The 18853-nt window shown below is 43.7% G+C and overlaps 1 protein-coding gene across 2 annotated transcripts; it reads left to right on the top strand.

Annotated features, from left to right (window-relative positions):
- The first annotated feature begins 7960 nt into the window (after window positions 1-7960).
- Window positions 7961-8754, top strand: LOC117581976 (keratin, type II cytoskeletal 1). Of its 2 annotated transcripts, none has more exons than XM_034269462.1 (4): window positions 7961-8138; window positions 8197-8387; window positions 8440-8561; window positions 8619-8754. In XM_034269462.1, exons 1-4 carry the CDS (start codon window positions 8049-8051, stop codon window positions 8672-8674), a joined length of 459 nt encoding a protein of 152 aa, XP_034125353.1. In that variant the 5' UTR covers window positions 7961-8048; the 3' UTR covers window positions 8675-8754. The 2 variants fall into 2 exon arrangements, with proteins under 2 accessions (XP_034125353.1, XP_034125354.1); XM_034269463.1 differs by having other exon boundaries at window positions 7963-8138; window positions 8206-8387; window positions 8619-8743.
- Window positions 8755-18853: the final 10099 nt, after the last annotated feature.

The raw sequence follows: 18853 nt of genomic DNA, 5'->3' as shown, positions 1-18853 counted from the left end.
TCCATGGGGTTTGGTCTTTGCTGCGGCCTCTCGTGGGTGTTTGAAATGAAATGCAGACGAGTTTTGACGCATTTCTGATATCTTTTTAATGTTCTCATTAAACGAGCGGAGAACGTTACCTGCATTTGGTATGTGCTTTAAATTAAAACAATTTTAGAGATCGCTTTGAAGTGCACTGAAATGGAAGGACTCGGTGGCTGAGAATCAAATTGAAAGCGCACAAATATGGAGTGCATACTCCAAGGTATATTTTCTTGCATTAATTTCCAGAGTATTCCCCTTGGTAATTAATACAAATCCCCAGTTCGTTTGGTAACTAATCCATCACTTCAGCCACCCACAAAACTGCACTTAAATCCAGTGACATATTGTCTATTATAAACCAATTAGTTTTGTTTACAATTTATTGGATCCGCTGTAATCAATACCGCGGGGACCGGACCCCGGAGATCCCAATCTCCGTTTGCGCTTTTTTGTGGAAAACAAATTTCCCGCATTGCAACCATAAATTAAGTGCAGGAAAATATCAAATTTCGTCAATTCCCAGACTCCTACCAATCAAACCAAAACAATTAGTGAAAAATCTTTGCATTTTCGTGCATTTTTGGGTAAGCAATTTTTGAAAATTGTCATTGGCAAAGAACCAGGGGACAGGGGAGGAGCACAGGGAACACAATGAAATAATTGATATGTAAAATAATATTTTGCTCGCTGACAAATCGAAATCCCTAATAATGATATCCCCAGGTACAGGTCCCAGCCAGAGACTCCTCCTGCCAGTCATTCATTGTTCTGCTTTTTGTCGCTCACATGCTGTGCTCTTAATATAATAATCATAATAAATCCTTAATAATTTCAGAAGCATCAAAGAGCCGGCGACAAGGCAGACGACAGATTGGTATTTAATGGTCGGGGCCTGAGAGAGAGAGCGAGCAGAGGGGATCCCGAGGAGCGGCTTAATGTACTCGGTTGACAAATTTTCGAGGCGATCCTTTTGCTGATCCTCCGCACACACACAAAACAAACTCATCCGTCATGCGTCATCCGCTCCACGTCTCGGCTTTTGTTCAACAAATTGCGGTTGATTGCACACAGATCAGACTGATCCCAGATCCCAGATCCCAGATCGTAGTTCGTTGCCAGGGGCAGGGCACTTTTAACTAACTTTCCACGAGTGCTCGACTCAATTGTCTTTGGGCCTGCCTCCGGCTACAGTAGCCAGCGAGGAGGGGGATTGTTCCTGCCATTGTTTGGTTGTGTAAGAGGGAAAATTTGTCAACACTGAGGTTGAGGCTGAGACTGAGGCTGAGGCTGAGATCTATGTGTGTATCCCCCTCCCGGCTAAGAAGCAAATCAATTTCGGGCTTACTCTCAGATCTCTTTCAGTTCGGCGGAAAAACTGTTTCATCGCAACAGCTGTGGGCTCCAGGTTACCCTCTTTATTGATATTTAATTTATGTTCTATTTGAGAGAGTTGGTGGCAGCATTGACGACACAAATTACATATTGACACGCTGATGGTTTTTTAATATCCACACACACACATCCACCCACACACACACACATAGAACCCATAGCTACTGATACGTCATCTGGCTCTGGCTCTGGGCTTGGTTCAGACTCTGCTGAAACAATAAAAATGAAATTCATTTAATGAATTTATACATTTAATTTATTGGCGCGGCTTTTTATCAAAATTTGATAGAGAGAGAGAGAGAGAGAGAGAGAGAGAGCACTACACCGTCACGGACATTGGTTACTTCGGACTGCGGACGGACACTCTTCATTGCACACAGCCGACAGCGGTTGGAGTTGGAGGCGACATTGGGCGCTCCCTTTCCCGCGCACATTAACAGATGCGGTTATGTTGGTTAACAAACATTTTATTGGCAGTTCAATTTCGATTTTAATTAAAGCGTGAAATATTTTTGACGTCATTTATACGTACTTACGGCAAATGCTCAACGAGCATTCCGCGATCCATGAAATGCTGGAAGAAATTGCATTTGAACTTTGTTCTTCGTTTGCTCTCCCACACAAGCTTTTACGTCGCTGGCTGGATTGAAGCTCTCTCGCTGTCTCCCTCTGCGATCCGCTTTTCGCTCTCTTCCGAATTCGCTCTCCTTCGTTCTTGCTTTGCCGTCTGCTGTCGTGGTTGGAGTTCGAGTTGCAGCGAATTCGCCGTTGCATGTTTTGGGACGTGAATTCGCCCTTGGCGCTGGCCCTGGCGAAACTCTGCTTTATTGCCAGACAATCTATCATCTTGTAACCCAAATAAAACTTTAGTATATGCTACCTTGGACCTCTACTAATTTCCGTTCTACATATTCCCCACTTGGCTTAGTTTCCAGCAATATATCGAGCGGTTTGGTGTCTTAGCCGCCGCAAATCCAATTAGCTATCTAGCAAAGTTCTAGAAATACTTGGCATTTATTTGATATTTTCAGCCTTAACAGCTCTCAGCAGAGCGTTAATTACAGTGGACAGAGTGACAGAGGCAGAGGCAGTGCAAACAATATCGATAACGAATGAAAATTCAACTCAGTTCGGGGCCTCAATGGCATCAGCTGTATGGCTTCCCCATGGGTGGAGCCCCATATAAATGCTTGCTTATGTATATCAATTGTATATGTATGGTATCGTATGTATGTATGTAAATGATCCCCACATTTGTGTGACTATTTTTCCACGCCTTGAATTTAATTCGAATTTGCGAGTGGGAAAAGGAAACAACAAGAGCAACAAAATAGTTACTAAATTGAAACGAGACAAAGGAAATGGAAATGGAAATGGAAAAACAAAAAGCATCGATACAAATGCGATTAAATTACAAGCCTTAACTATTCTTATTGCATTGTGGATTGTTCAGGGGGAGGGGCAGCAAATACATCCAATATGTAAAGGTAAAACAGGTGGATGGGGGCATGGACACCCTATAATTCACATTAATACCACAGCGAACACGAAAAATGCTCAAAGTCTGCAGAAAATGCAGAAAAAGTTCGAATAGGAAAATTAAAAATCGATAACATTAAATTGAACTAAGGGAAGAGGGTGCAGGGTGCAAGCAGAAGGGGGTGCCACAGAGCAAGAGCAAGAAGGAAAAACAAAAAGTAAGAACTTAAGCGTATTAAAATGGATTTGATGGAAAAGCTGCCAAACCGAACATGCGACAAATGCACAAAGGGGGGATAAGTGCGGATATTGTATATGGATAACTAACTGTAGAAATGGAAATGTATATAATAACATTTGCATATATGTACGTTGTACATACGAAATTGATTTGGTCTTCATAATTGGTTTACCATACCCTTGCAGATCCTTGCAGCTCTTCATATTTGAAATTCTAGATTTTACCAGTCGGAAGTTGCTGCCATCTGCCATAGAACGGACTCTACTCTGCCCAAGAATCATAAATAAAGTGCTAGAAATTCTACCACTAAGTCATTGGCCCACTGTTTATAAGAAGACAGTCCAAAATTAGACATAAAACTGCTCAAGGATCTGCCAAGACACACGAGTATGTAGTACATATATCCTTGTTGATATAAGAGAAAAATGCCATACAAATTCCACTCAATAAACATTTGCTCGTTTACATAACTGGCGGGGGCTCGCTCCCATCAATTTTGAATGCTGACATCTTGGGCAGCCGCAAAAGGGAAATGGAAATGCATTAAAAATTGATTTACGCCGGCCATTTACGCTCATAAATTTGTAGCTATTTAGCGGTTCTACAAAACAACCAACAAATTGTCAACACTCCAGATCGACAAAGACAAAACAGCGGCTGCCACAGGAAAAAACTGAAATATTACACTCGAATATTAGAAAACAAAAAGGCAGAAGGTAGGCGGAATGGGTGCACTCAGAGAAAAAGGGGAGACAAATATTTGGAAATTGTGGAATATATCGGAACTAAAAGCATAAATATCTCTGAACAGTATTCCTGTGTTCAATTCTTTTGCATCTCAAATAAATCACATCTTCGTTTTTTCTCAGTGTAGCGAGAGGACTGGCGGACAGAGCGACAACCGCTTGAGTAGTCGAAAACGAAATGAAGCGCAGCGGAAGCCACGCAAAACGAGAACGAGAATGAGAATGAGAATGAGAACGCGAACGCGAACAGAAACAGAAGAAAACATAAATGAAAATGAAAACAAAGGGAAAATGACAAAAAAACATAAAACATAAAAATAGAATTGACAATGCGTTGACAGTTGGCTTGGTGTTGGTTTTTTGTGGTGGAATGGAAGGAGCGGAAGAAGTAGGGGTGGGGCATGAGGAAGGGAAATGTTATTCGGGAACCACCCGCAGGATATTCCAACGAGTGGCATTCCTATGACTTGTCTGACTGGCAGTTTAAATGGTTCTAAAACAAGTCACAACTGACTTTGTGCTTTGGCTAAACTCATGGATTTCCCATACATTTTTCTACCCCTGTACAAATGTATCTCAAAGATTGCAATTTTGTATCCACATTTCACTACCAGTTTTAGTAGATCCTCTTCGTTGTTTATGGCTGCTGTTCCTGCTGCTCTTTGACTATTTTCGATATAAAAACTGATGTCCTGTCCGGCACAAATATACCCTCGAGGGGTTGCAAGGATTTTCGTGGATTTTCGATTGTGGAAAACCGAAACAAACAAAAGTAATTTTTGAATGAAAAGCAATAAATTTGCGAACATTTATTGGTTTTTGGCTGGCCTGTCAAGCAGCAACGGCAACAGCAACAACAGCCAGCCGAAGGGCCATTCCTTGCATCATTTGGCCTCGTCTTTATGATTCGCACACAGATCCACCCACAGATGGACAGCCACATAGTTGACTCCTTTGACAGTTTTTGGGGGTTGAGCAGGATGCCAGGATGCTGGCATGGCACAAATTTAAAGGGGCACTTGAGCGGGCTTCCTTCGCGTTCCATCGGGCCTCGTCATTAGCCCCGAGGCGGCCTCCTCTATGGCGCGTGCCAGGGTGTCCCTGGGACCCATAGAAGTGCAGCCAACAAAAGGCCGAAATACTTCCGTTTGACAGTGGCAGGGAACACTTTCGAATAATAACAATAACAATAAACCCGATCCGGGACACGCAGTACTCACACAGGACACAATGTCCGAATGGACAATGGACAGAGGTGGTGCCCTCTGTGTGGTGTGGCCCAGGTCTAATGAAAGGGGGGTGGACCGGCGACACTGACCAGAGGTCAGGTCAGGCAGTTTAAATTCTGTCGTGTACGCACTTTTGACATCTCATTCCACGCAGGAAGGGGGCGGCTCTCGCTCCCCATTGTCCACTGGTTCCAAAAATTGAAATATTACACATTTCATTTGAAAGCGGCAGAGCAATAACTGTGAAATCAATATCGACCTCTTGGCGACCTTTTGCCACTACACTCTGACAGATGACCCGTACCGGAGTGTCCGTTTTTCAGCACATTAAACCAGGCCAAGCTGCATCGGTCAGCAGGCAGTTTACAGCGAAAATTAATGTGCCATCTATGACGCATCAATGAGTGGGTTCTGTCACATCCGAACCCAATAAATGTGCGCCTAATGATGCCACTTTTCATTGCCAAATGACATTGCCACACCGCAGCTTAGAAGCTGAGCGAAGCTGACAGTGAGTGCCACATGGTGTCATATTGCAGCTCAAGGATGTGTCATTGTGGTGGGAAAAGGTTTCTGGTTGAGATTATGGAAGATAGCGGTAACTTACAGCTCTCCAAATATATTATTTGTTGATTAGTTTATGGCAAAAACTTTACTTATGCCTTAAACTTTATATATGTAAATCCCACCCGCAGACCCCACTCAACATTTACACACCTCCCAGCCACCAGCGAGCGATTTATTTCCCCGATTAAGCGAAAGGCATTTCATATTTCAGCCAATTAGGGGCACGATCGCAATGGCAGAGTGAGCCAACAAGCATCACTAATTGGCAGACATTTAACACTCCCCCGAAGAACCGCTCTGCCTAGCACTCCTCGTCTGGGGCCATAAAACGATTTCCAAATTAAAATTGGAGGCACTCAGAACGCTGGCTACTGCGAGATGGAGATGGAGATGGAGCCCATCATCATCATCATTATTATGTGAGGATCGTGGATGCAGAAGGGGTAGGGAAGGTGCCGCTGGCTGCTGGCTGCTGGCTGCTGACTGCAGTTCCCCCACGCGCCTTGCCCGATGATTAATTGCCTCGAAAATGTTTGTTTTCATAAACAATTTTTTTAATAGGCTCTCGCGTGTGTGTGCCTGTCGCCTCCCATACAACTGGATTGGGTTGGGGTCCGCTCGGGCGATGTTCGACGAGTGGGTGGGGTCAAAGAGTTAAATCGTTTCGAGTGTTGTCGTTGTCGGATCTTAATGCAGATGACTCCGATGACTCCGTCGAGTCGAAGTTCGGGGCAGCTATTTTCGGTACATTCCTCCACCTCTGATGGATGTGTGTGTGTGTGTGTGTGTGTGTGGTGTGTGTGTGTGTGTGTGGGGAATGTAAAAAGAGTTGATAAATCAAAATGTTTGTCGGGACTCTAACAACACATTAGGACGCCCACGGAAACTGACAAATGATCGCAGACTCCCAGGCAGGGCTGTGGCATTATCCCGATGAAGGTGTTAATTGAGAGCAATTAGAATGGACATTCAGCGGTTGAAATATCATATTTTCCCCCAGAGCCCACAGTCTTAAAATAGTCACAGCCACTCCAAAAAAGATAAACACTGACAAAAATGCGCAAAGAAAAACAATTTTCAGTCCCTCGCTGGAGCCAAAGAATTTATGAAATTTTGTTGTTTTGCTTAGGAGGCTCCCCACAGCATTTTTCAATTAAAAATAAAAAATGTTTTCAACAGGTGACAAAACAAAAGCAATTTTATGGCCCCAAAGGCAAACGAAACCGCACGAATGCCATAAAACAGGATTAGGCCATGGGGGGAGGATGTGTGTCCCATTCGTGTGTGATGATGCGATGTGATGTGAGGCCTTGTTTTGGGCTGGAGAAAACATCAAATATTTGATGGATTTTAAATTGCTGCTAAAAAGCAGCTCACTGCAGCCATAAATCGCTGGGCTCTTGAGATACTTTTTGTCACGACAGGCAGGTCCCTGCCAAGGACACATCCCTACTTAGCCGCAATGGCCCATCCTGTGAGCATTATGAATATGAAGCAATAATATATTTATGAACCTCATAACGACGCATTTTATGAGGTCATCTGGCATTGTCTTGCAGCTCCTTTGTAGTTCAGACTGTGGCCTTTTGTCACATATACATAAATAATAACGATAGGGAACTGGTTTGCCGGAGGCACACTCAGAGCTACAGATACACAGCTGCGCGGCTGCACAGCTGCACAGGTGGAAGTTGCTACAGAAAACAGGTCAAACTAAGGGGGAGATCAGTTCTAATTAGACTTGGAATTCAGCCAAAGAAATTGTGCATTTATTCTACTCCTCTCAGTTTATTCTTCTTTGTATGCTAATTGATTGATTGAACATTCAATGAAGCACTAAAACCATTATACAACATTTATAAATAAATGTACACCCATTGACATCGCAATATTAATTCCATAAATCAGCGCAGCCAGTCCGACACCTAATTGACTAATTCAATAAATTCCCATATCTCTGTTTAAATGCCATTCATAAGTTGGCAGTTTATTGGCCATAAAATATGTATATTATGACTCTGTCTGTGCTTGAACACAATTTGAATATTGTTATGACGGAGTCCAACAAAAAATACGATTTGATGGAGATTGGAGATTGCTTCTGGATGATACAGAAAATGCAAATATGAATTATGGGGAAACAATTTCATCTGAAATTTGTACTTATCCTCCGATCTAGTCACCTTTGACTTTCCCCATTTTGCTACACACGTCTAGGCCCTGGAATATATCTAACAAATTCACTCATTTCAAAAAGGTTGTTCAGTCAGTCGACATCTCGGCAGATAAAAATAAATAAAAATTTTCAAATTTAATTTTTTTGGTTTAAAAAAATTCCGAATTAAATTTTTCGATCAAACAAAATTCGATATGGAGAACGGAAACTACAATGGTTCTGAATTCGGCTGGGACTACAGTCACGGTGGCCAGGGACAAGGCGGAATGTCCAACTACTCACAGGTGAGTGCTGGAACTCTATTCTGTAGCCAATGGATACTAGAGCTTGAACTCCTTCCAGATGGGTCAGATGAATCAGGGTGGCCGACAGTGGTTGCACTCGAATCAGAACCACAGCTTCCACCAGGCGGGCATGTCGCAGGGTCAGCAGGGTTCATTCGCTTCGCCTCAAGATCCTTTTGCCGATTTCAACAACTCGATGATGTCCAGATATGGCAGCTACAATCCATCTGGGGGCAAGGCCGACATGTAGTGAGTGCAGATGCAGTCTATAAGGAACCTTACAATAACATTTTATTCCTAGTGGTTCCATGATGCAAGACGGAGGACACGAAATGGATTTCGACATGAGCAACGGCATGGGCGGCGGTGGTGCGAATGTTTCTCCTCGCATGTCTGGCGGCTACTCTGGTGGATCCCGCAATGGTGAGTCTGTATTTAATGATATTAAATATATTAATTAACAAATGTATTTCCTTGCAGGTCTCGGCGATCCCTCAGCCGGACGTGGCCACAACAACGGCACAAGTTGGTTCTAAGTAGCTTCCATCCCTCTCCATTTCTGCACAAAGTTGGCAAAATAATAAAATAAATATTTTGCATTGTGATGACCGTTTAATAGTGATCGATATTCAAATGCAGCGCGAGGGGAGGGGTCGCAGTTCGGGCCCATTAACCCAGGCTGACCTTTCGCATTTGGGCGGGTGTCGTGACCTCTGTCAGCAGGGATCTGCCATGGAAATCAGTGGTGGTTCAGGGCAGGAGTCTCTGCAATGTGTGGGGTGGTGTGAGGGCATAAATTACATAAGCAATGTATTTTGTATGTATAAATTATGATGATACTATTAGTTAGCATGTCAGTTGGGGAACGGGCCTATAAATTACAGACGGCGAACAACTGCACGGCCCTTCGGCTGCCGATCACGTGCCCCTGCCTGTTCCCCACTCACTGGAGTGATGTGCATCCGTTTTTTTCATTTTCATTTTGGGGAGTTTTTATTAATAAATTTACATACACTTATGTCCCCCAAAATGTACCCCACATATCCACTCCCCTTGCTCTCTCTCTCTCCCTCTCTCTCTTTAGGCAGTCCACGCGCGTGTGTAATGATCTGTCGCCCCGGATCAGGGCACCGGATTAATGGTAAACCGAACACATTTTTCATCGAACATTTCGGATGCATTTTTCCGCTGCTGTTTTTTTTTGGGTGTTTTTTACACACACAAATTTGTACGAGGAAATTTCGGGAAATATTTATACTCGAGCCCAAAGTTCAGTCAACTATTCTGGTTATGAGAGCATTCGTTGTGCTCTAGATAAATTTGGTTCCGCAGCTCCCTGGCTGGAATGCCAGTCACGTCTTTGGGTAGATGGGCCAGAGGAGAATAGAAGCCAGCGACCGACAATCGCTCTGCATTTTGCATCGTGTTTTCATTTTAATTCAGTTTTTTTTTTGTCTTTATACAATATACGAGTGTGCGGCATTAAGTTAGTCCGTGACGGGCTTTTGGCGGGTTGGGTGCAAAGGGGTCACAAAATAAATTAAAACAATTGAAATTTACATTAACATTTCTCGAGCCGTGGGCATGTCTTTGCACCTCTTTTGTCTTGGTTTTTGTCAGCTGGAGCGGGTTCTGCATATAATAGATTGAAGTTGGGCATTTCGGAATGAGTGGGAGGGAGACTTGTGAGTGATGAAGTAGATTATTGGGCACCAGGAGTAAAGAATTTAAAGCTACGGAAGTAAGTTGTTGAACACTTTCAAGTAAATCAAAATAAATATTTGTTGACGACTTTTCAAAATGAATACAGCTAATGTGTTTGAGTTTATTCGTCAGCTAAAAGTGCTTCTATGTTAATTGATGGTGGGTGCTTGCAGAATGAGAAACACATAACGGCGAAAGAATGCGCCTGCGATGACAATCAGTTGAAGACATCTAACGGCATGCGGAACGAATTGCCCTTGCCCTAATGCAAGCGAGAAAGAACGAAAAAAGCGATCGAAAGAGAGCGTTGGAGCAGGTAGCGGCTGCTGCGAACTTGCGTACGAAGCTTAAGCTGGAGCGGGGGAGAAGTGCAGCAAACGAAGAAGGTGGGAGAGATAGACGAAAGCACGGCAGCTGTCGCGCGTAAGCATATGCAATTGACAATTTGCATACATATGTGCATATGTGCATGTATGTGTTGTATGTATGTAGTACATAAATCTGCACAGTGGGCAGTGCAAATAATAAGCAAAAATGTGTCTTTGCGTTTGGCTACGATTTGGACTATTTTGGATTCTGCTACGGGAGACTTTGAAGTGGAAAGGCTGGGAAACCACTGTTGCCGTTGCCCGAATAATGGTAGGCCCCTCCTCTTCCCTCTCTACCCAGTAGGATCCCATAGAGCGGAGCGTGTTGCCATTAGCTAGCCCCTTTACGTGTACATTTCTTGGTGTTATTTCTACTTTTTATTCCCATTTAATTTCCCACTCTTCTTGTTGTTGTTTTGCTTTTACGAATTTGTTTTGTATGCACTTATTTAATTGTGTTTTTATATTTATTATGTGCTCTCCTCAAGTTGCCTTTTAATGTGCCACATTTACGTAAAAATGTATTTTTAATTTATTTTCTAGACCGCTTTTGTCGCTTTATCGAGCTCATCGGGTTCGAGTTAGGGTTTAATTTCGGTTTTTGGACCCTGGGTATCGAGTTTTCGGCGGACTTGGGGTCTTGAGCCTCGACCAGGGCGATAAGCACGCACCATTTTGGTGATTTCTGTATTCAAATTGAGTTTTTTATTTTCGTGGTTTTAGTTGTAGTTGCTTTAATGGCCAGCGGCTTTAGCTTTAGTGCCGTGTAATGAAGGGTTTATGGTGCGAGAGCTCTACAAAGTAATGGCTGCAGTACGTCCGAAAAAAAGAGAGTAAGTATTGTCTTGGCTTGGCTTCTAATAAACCTTTTATTTGAGCGATAGTTTTCTCTGTTCAGATGGTGGTTTGATGAGGTAATCAATCTGCAGCCAAAGATTCCCAAAGATATTGCTAGAGGTGGGTCTCACAAATGGAAATGGGCTAAAGTTGATGAAGAGAAGAGAAGCCTAACTAGATTTTTTTCCCCACTTTTCATAACAGAAACTGGTACTAATCACTCTGTAAAATCACATTTGGCTGACTCAGAATTGAATTTCCAGTCTACCCAATATTTTTGTAGCATTCCCGTGTCCACACAATTTAAATTGTTTTACTGGCATCTGGGAACAATTGCAAATTGCAGAGATTGAAATGATATATCCACTGCCATATCGGTTAGAAGTTAACTGTGTGATTCAGTAGCAGCTCCAATTTCGTGGCGTGGGCTAGCAAAAAAGCGTCGTTGGTTTTGGTGTTCGTTGGCATCGTCGGTGGTCGGCCATAAAATCAACACTTTGGTTAGCAAAACAAACCGTTTAATGCAAAAGCAAACAAGAGTCGACAACAACTAGCCACACCTGTGGAAAAATAAAAAACGAGCTGCTACCACACTGCCATATATAGTGTTGAAAAGGGCGTGGTTCCAGATAGAACAACACACAACAAAAATTCGCTCACAATTTGTACAACATTTTTGTTGAAACAAACCACAAAAATCAATTGACGATTCAAGTGCTAAAAGAGCAAAAAAAAAAAAAACTTTTCTATGGAGCGTAATTGAATCATAGAATCCTCCTCCGCTCCCCTCTCTGGGGAGCTATTTTTCATGTTTCGTGTGTGTTTGGAATTTTCAGCTGCAATCGAAACTAACCCAACTATGGGACGTGTCAACTCTGAAATACTGCCGCCAGTTGACAACTCTATTTGGTGTCTGTCTGTCTGTCTGTCTGTCTGTCCACCCGCTGCGTTCGGTGCATTTATCACGCGACAGAAGCGCCGTCGGGGGCGAGTTCCAGTCCCGTGTCCCGGCCTAGCCGAAAACGCCGAATCCGAACCCTAACCTAGATATCAGCGGGTGGTGCCCGTTGCCCGTTGCCCGATGTCCGGCGGCAGGGAAGCGATTAACCTTCGCGTGGAGTGGTGTCAGTTTAAAGTTGCCATTAACACGCCATTGTTTGGCTTTTATGGTCGTTTCCCACTCCCCATAGCCAACGCGGTATCCATCCCTATTCCCATTCCTATTGCTGTGAGGAAACCCTATCCCCGATCTAATTTCTTAGCAGTTGATTGATATGTCCAGCCAGAGAGAAATAATAGAGAGGCTTCGGTTGGTTGGGGTGTAAACTCTTCGTAAAAGATATTTGACACATTTCTGCAATGTTAAAGAACAAACTTTGATTCGTTAACTCGAGATCTAACTAAGGGAAAACTAAGGAAAATCAAGAAGTGCACTCCCCCTTGGTGCAAGTCCAAACATTTTCTCCACCTTCTCTGCTGCAAGAAATAAACCCTTACTTTTGAGTGACCAAATCAAATCGATGGAGTATGAAAAGTAACATTCCTTGATGACCATAAAATGCATTCGTGAGCGGTGTGAGGGCACAAAAGTAATCAGGAAATTGTTGCCATCATTCAGGGCAGGGCAGCTGCCCCTGCGAGACAGACATCGATTTTACTTGTCTTTACACTCGCTGAATCGATACGGGGAGAAAAAAAGGGAGCAATAGCAACAGCAATGCCAACAATTGCGCTAATTTCGAATTAAATTTTTAATCTCAACCGAATGGACAATTGCAGACTGTCCAATCCATCCATCCATCTATCCACCCACATGTGCTGCTGCTCCTGCCGGGCTTACGTTTCACCCCAACTGCGGGTCATCCATCCGCTGACCGCTGGTCATCATCCGCACCCTCACCAATGCCTTCGCCTTCGGTCGAACAAAGACAAACGTCAAAATTAACGAAGGATTTGCCGATTAAACGCTCAAAAACGCCAGCAGAAGATGGGAAATGTGACTCGCTTGCAATCAAAACTCACACAAAATTAAATTCCAGTCAAAAGAAGGGTGAGAGAGTAAAAGATAGAGAGAGAGAGAGAGAGCGATTGGCGAGAGAAAGGCGAGTCGAGGTCGAGTCGTAAGCGGATTTGGAACGCCCACAACAATTTGTAACGGCATCAGACAATGGGCCCAGGAGTGCGTGTGCCGAAAACCCCTCAAATTCGTATGATTTCTATATAGTCCCCGACTGAACTCCGTTTCCGAGTTGGCACCTCGCTCGAGGGGACCACAGCAGGCGGTCAGCAGTCAGCAGTCAGCAGTCAGCGAAGGGTTCAGGCCACGCGCCACATTCGAATCTTTTTCCCAATTTTCACTTTTGTTAGCCACTTTTATTGGTGGCGGCTTTGACGCCCAAAATCCGTAGCCAGACGCCAGTCAGTCAGCCAGGTGCTCGTCCCTCTGCCCAGCCACTGAATGGAATCGAATGGAATGGAATCGAGTAGAAAGGGAGCAGAGTGTCCCAGACTGCACTCGGACCTGAGCTGGACAACGCCCTGGGAGCCATTTATTTGTGTGCGCACAAAATTCTTTATTGTCTCGCTTTTAGTGTCCTTTCATTGTGATTTCCTTTAATTGCTGCTGATTGAGTTCTGTTTTGGGTCTAACGATTTTTCATCGCCCGCAGGAGGAGCAACAGAAAACAGCAGTCCTTGGGACACGGACACGGCTTTTGTTTGTGATTTGGCTGATGACTGTGACGATGTGTGAGCCGGTCTTGAAGGAATGGAGTGGCTGTGGGACGATGCAACTGGGATGATGATGAATCAGAAATGATGTGAAAATATTCCGAAATTTATTAGAGACTTTTGACTGCCTAGAAATTGGGCAAGTAATTCCCAATCTTCACTTATAAATTCTCCTTTAAGCTTTCCTTTTTATGTAAGAGTTTAATTTGAGCTCGAAATTGGTCTCGTAGAATCACATCTTTCATCTTAAAGTCCTCATATTCAATCTATTTAATCTATTTCATCCTACCCCCCACATTTAGCATCCGTCCTGCCACAATCGAATCCAGCCAATAACTCATTCGATTTGAATGGGCGAACAGCGACAGGAGCTGAACCCTTTTGCCCGTAAACCAGAGAGCTGCATAAAAATGTCAGGCAATCTCATAAACAGGACATAAAACCGAAAGTAAGCAGACAGTGGGAAGGAGGCTGGGGGCATGGCCATACCTCAGTGGGGATTGGGTTGTGGCTGTGGCTGCTGTGGCGTGGCTGTGGCTGCTGCTCCCGCTGGAATATCTTATTTCATAAGCAAATAAGATATAAAGTAAACTCGAAAATGAACCCTGGCACACATCCGTGAAGACAAAGTTTACGCAGATTTTGCCGCAGTGAAAGCCAAAAACGAAAAACCCATCAAAATTCTGGCCACAAAACTCCGCGGACTCCGCTCACGTACGCCGCCCCCCGAGGGAATTTCAGCAGCGAAAAGGGTTGCGACCGCACCTTGGTGGGGGTTTTAGCTGCAAAGGGGGTGTGGGCGGGGTGTTCATGTTGACAAAAGCTTTTGACTTTCGGCTTTGGCGAAAATCGCGACGAAACTTTGACCAGAAATATGCAGCCCCCAGACAGCCAACACGCCCCCAAGGAGCACTCGGCAGCCCTGCCCTGCCCTGCCCTGCCCTGCCCTGCTCTGCCCTTCTGGTACTCATAAATACTCGGCTCATTTGGGGGTTTGTTTTCGGCAGCCCTCGGGCTTTAAGTTGTTTATGTGTAAAAGTTAATAAACTTGTCAAGAGTTCGGGGGGAAGGCACCTATCTATTTGCACCTTGCCGACTGTTCGACTATTAATCGATTTCGCCGCTGACCAGGGGCCGTCAGCTGCTGAAGGATTACATGGCCCCGATCCTGTAGCTGCATCTGCTTATGGGTAGGGGCATGGGCAGGGGCAGGGGCAGGGGCTCTCCACGCTTGCGCAGAGTCTTTCTGGCGCATAAATTTGAAATAAATTTCCAGCTCCGCTCGCTGGCACTTCCATTTCTCATGATCAATGGGGGTGAGAGCGAACGAGCATTAAGTTGAAGTTTTTACCCCTGCAGTATCTCAACTTCCTCCAGGGGGAACCCTTTTGCCTGCCCAGTGAGCGGGCGAAGCAATTCACAAATTTTATTTTCATTTTATTACACGAAACAAAGACAAATTACATAAAATATGTTCGCCTGTGTATCTGTATCTGTATCTTTTCATGTGTGCAACTGCGAGTGCGAGTATCTGGTGGATAGGTCGGCCCACACCTTGAGACGCAACTGTGGCTGTGGCTGTGGCTGTGGCTGCGTTTTTTATGTAAATTGCGCCGCAGCCAGCAGAGACAGACAGCCGAATGCCCATTAAGCAAAAGACTCGAACAGAAAGACAGCCACAACACGGAGGATAAACGAGAGAGAGGGAGAAGGGAGCAGGAGGAACGGGCTGGGTAGCCGAGGCAGCGTCGAGTTCATCGCGCCTGAAATTGCTAAAGGAAGTTGTTACTTTGTAATTAAAATTTGAGATTGATTAACTTATTGTTCGTGTGAGTTTTACAACCCGAAACTATTACCGACACTTTGATGGTTTGATTTTGGCCCGGGCTCAGAGCTGCAGCAGCATTTGGCGTATTGGGAGTAGTCCTACGCCTCCCTGCCGTTCGCCTTTTGGTTCGGTTTCTATTTTACTTTTTTGTTTTATGGCTACAGCAAAGTTGCTTGAACTCTGTTTTAATGAGACCAGAAATCTCACCTAGAGTCTGCCTTCGGCTAGGCGTTGCTTTTAATTGTGCGCAATTAATCCGCAGACGTTTTAATTTGAATTTAGAATTTGATTTGCATTCACGGCAACATCCATTGTGGCACATTGACACAGGCGAACGTAAGGGTTTCTAACAGAAAAGACTTGCCACGAACAGTGGCAGAAGTCTGAGATTGGAAAAACTTTAAGTTGGAGTTTGCATTGCAGAATAAATTGCATTGCTATCAAATATGATTGATAAAAAAGGAGCTAAAAGCCGCTGCTCACTTTCAATATTAAATGAAACATTGTGGAAATATCGCTACCCTCGTCAAGGGACGTAGAATCCCAATCTAGATACCTATTTGACCCGCAAGATTTACCATTTATTCAAGGCCATAAAACCACTTAAGCTAAAAGCCTCAAGCCCCTGCCAGTGGCCAGGAAAGTGTGCATAAATCGCACAATTTATAATTCATACAGAATCATTTTTATACTCAAAGAAAAATGCTGCCAAAAAGCTGAAATGCACTTCAATATGGAATCAAATGGGATGGACATTGAAGGTGCTGTGAGGCGTCACGTACATCGCATATTATGGCAAATAAATGTGCTCTGGGCAGAGGGGTGCGGGATTATTGCTAAAAGTTTAAAAATTGATTTTCATCTCTGCGGATATTTCCCCTTCATCTGGCCATTTCGATTGGAATTGGAATTGATTTTTCTACGTAAACATAAATAAAATATGAACTCGCTTCCACCCAATGATGGGGTGAAGGAAGAAGGGCTTTGGGCTGCTGTGCAAATATTTTCCCAGCAACGTCTCCTTTGAGCTGCAGCAAGGTGTCCAGTCTGGTCTGGTCTGTGCTTGCCCCCGAGGAACATTGCTCATCAGCAGTCCAGTCCAGAGCTGGTCAAATAAAGCCGTTGGTAAGTATTTCATAAGTCACAAAGAAAGAGCAACACCAGAGGATGGGCACACACCAGCTAAGTAAGCAATAAGCCCCAAGCTGATGGACAGCGCAACTTTCCCCACTGAAGGAGTGAATTCATTGGCACACGTCCGCCTTCTAATACAAACAAGGACATGAGCTCGATTCGTGACTGAAAAGTTTCCTTTTGCTCCTGCTCCTCTTCCCTGGTATAGATTGCGGCCGCCTCCTCGTACTTTTCGTATTTTATTTCCATCATTTTTATTTTGTACGTACATTTTTGTTGTTCTTTTATTTTTGCTCGCTCGGTCGAGCAAAATGTCCGAAACTTTGGCGCTCGCTTCGGCGAATGTTTCAGATAAAAATTTGTTATTTATGGCTTGAGGTTTTAAACTCGAGAGTTTTACTCAATTTGTTGCCGCTGAAAGAGTCTTAAAATGTTGTCTGAAAACTGCGCAAGTCGTGGATGAATTTGAGAGAAGGTTTTGTCAATTCCCAAGGAAGGTAAAGTTATGGAAAATCCAGGAATTAGTTCCTCTCCACTTTGTGGCTTCTCATTGGGCATCCCAAAAAGACGAATTTCATTTCGTTCTTTTTGCTTCATTTGATCCGCTTCGCTGGGGGGTAGGAGGTGTAATGTGTAATGCTCGAAACCGACTATAAAATGCTTTCTTATAATTGCTTTTCGATTGCACTTGCACTATTGAAAAATGCTTCAGCTCTTTTTCAAGTTTTATTATAATTGAAATTCCCGCGCGGCGATTAATGCCAACGAAAATAATTCAAATAAATTAAAATGCAATTAAATAAATCGAACGGCTCGCCGCGACTCGATTCGAGACGAGGCGAGACGAGACGAGACGAGTCCAATCCAATCGAAACGAATCCAATCGGATGGGATCGAATGGGAAAAGTGCACACAAAATTGTAGACGTGCAATATTTTTTATGTGCTGATTAAAAAACATTCCTTGGATATTGGCCAAAATATGCAGCGGACTCTGGGTACGGGTACGGGTACGGGTCGATGCCGAGGCATTTCATTTGCATTTACAATGAATTTTCCTTTTTTTTTTTTGTTGTCTGCTCATTTTGTATCTGTATCTGTAACTCTTTGCGGCGGAATCATCGATTCGGATTGATGGCCCGGCTCGACAGTTGTTCTTGTTTCATTTCATTTCATTCTGCCTTTTTGTATCTTTCTGTTGGATTTTTACTTTATTTTTAATTGTAATGACAGCTCATTGGTTTGGTTTTCTTTGAAAACGACCAGAGGAGGGATGGCGGACAGTCGACTGATGCGGCAATTAAGAGATAAAAATATAATTATTGCAATTGCAGCAAGCAGGCCCAACCGAGTACTATGGGACATCAGTCGTTTCGTCTGTCAGCAGCTCAGAATCTGAATCGAAGAGGCTTTTGCAGCGACTCCGCATCCGTCTCCTTGTGTGTCTCTGAATTCGATTCAACTGGCGGCTGCTGCATTCGACATTCCTCGATGATTAAACAGGCAAATTTCTGGCCGCATAAATCACTTTAGCTTTATCCTTAGACAATTGGCTCAGCAGTCCGACTCGATCTCTCTCTGTCTTTCTTTCTGTATTTTTATTTTCTTGACAATGTAGCACTTTTTTTTTAGGTACACTCTAGGTTAGGGGATTTTGGGCTTTGTCTATTAACACTGCAATCAATTGTAATCCTCTAAGTTGCATCTAAAAATAAGTTAAGCTATCTTTCTGGCTATCCGTAGACTCTAAAGTAATTACCAGCAGGGTATCTGCATCTTCGAGGAACTTCAGTCTTCCCAGTGTATTTTATTTATAGGATATTGCAACCCATCCCGCTCGATTAAATGCCAAACTGCAATTATCGAGCAATTATTTCGATCAGTGAATTCTATTTTTTCCACAGATCTCTCTCGTTGGTGTCTGCCTGGTCTGTTCTTTGGGTTGTCATTGCGCGAGAAATATCTTTATAGCAATTTGTGTAGTTTGCTTTTTGTTTTTCTTTTATTGCAAATTTGTGTGTTATTTCGGGAAGGTTTGATTCGATTCTCATTGAACTGCAATTTCCACAGGGACGGGGACGACACCGACCACTCACTTGATTGAGAATTGTTCAG

This window comes from Drosophila guanche, unplaced genomic scaffold, assembly GCF_900245975.1.
Source record: "Drosophila guanche unplaced genomic scaffold, DGUA_6, whole genome shotgun sequence".
Classification (NCBI taxonomy): Eukaryota; Metazoa; Arthropoda; class Insecta; order Diptera; family Drosophilidae; genus Drosophila; species Drosophila guanche.
The sequence above is the reverse complement of the archived record's forward strand: the minus strand, read 5'-3'. Positions and strand labels throughout refer to the sequence as shown.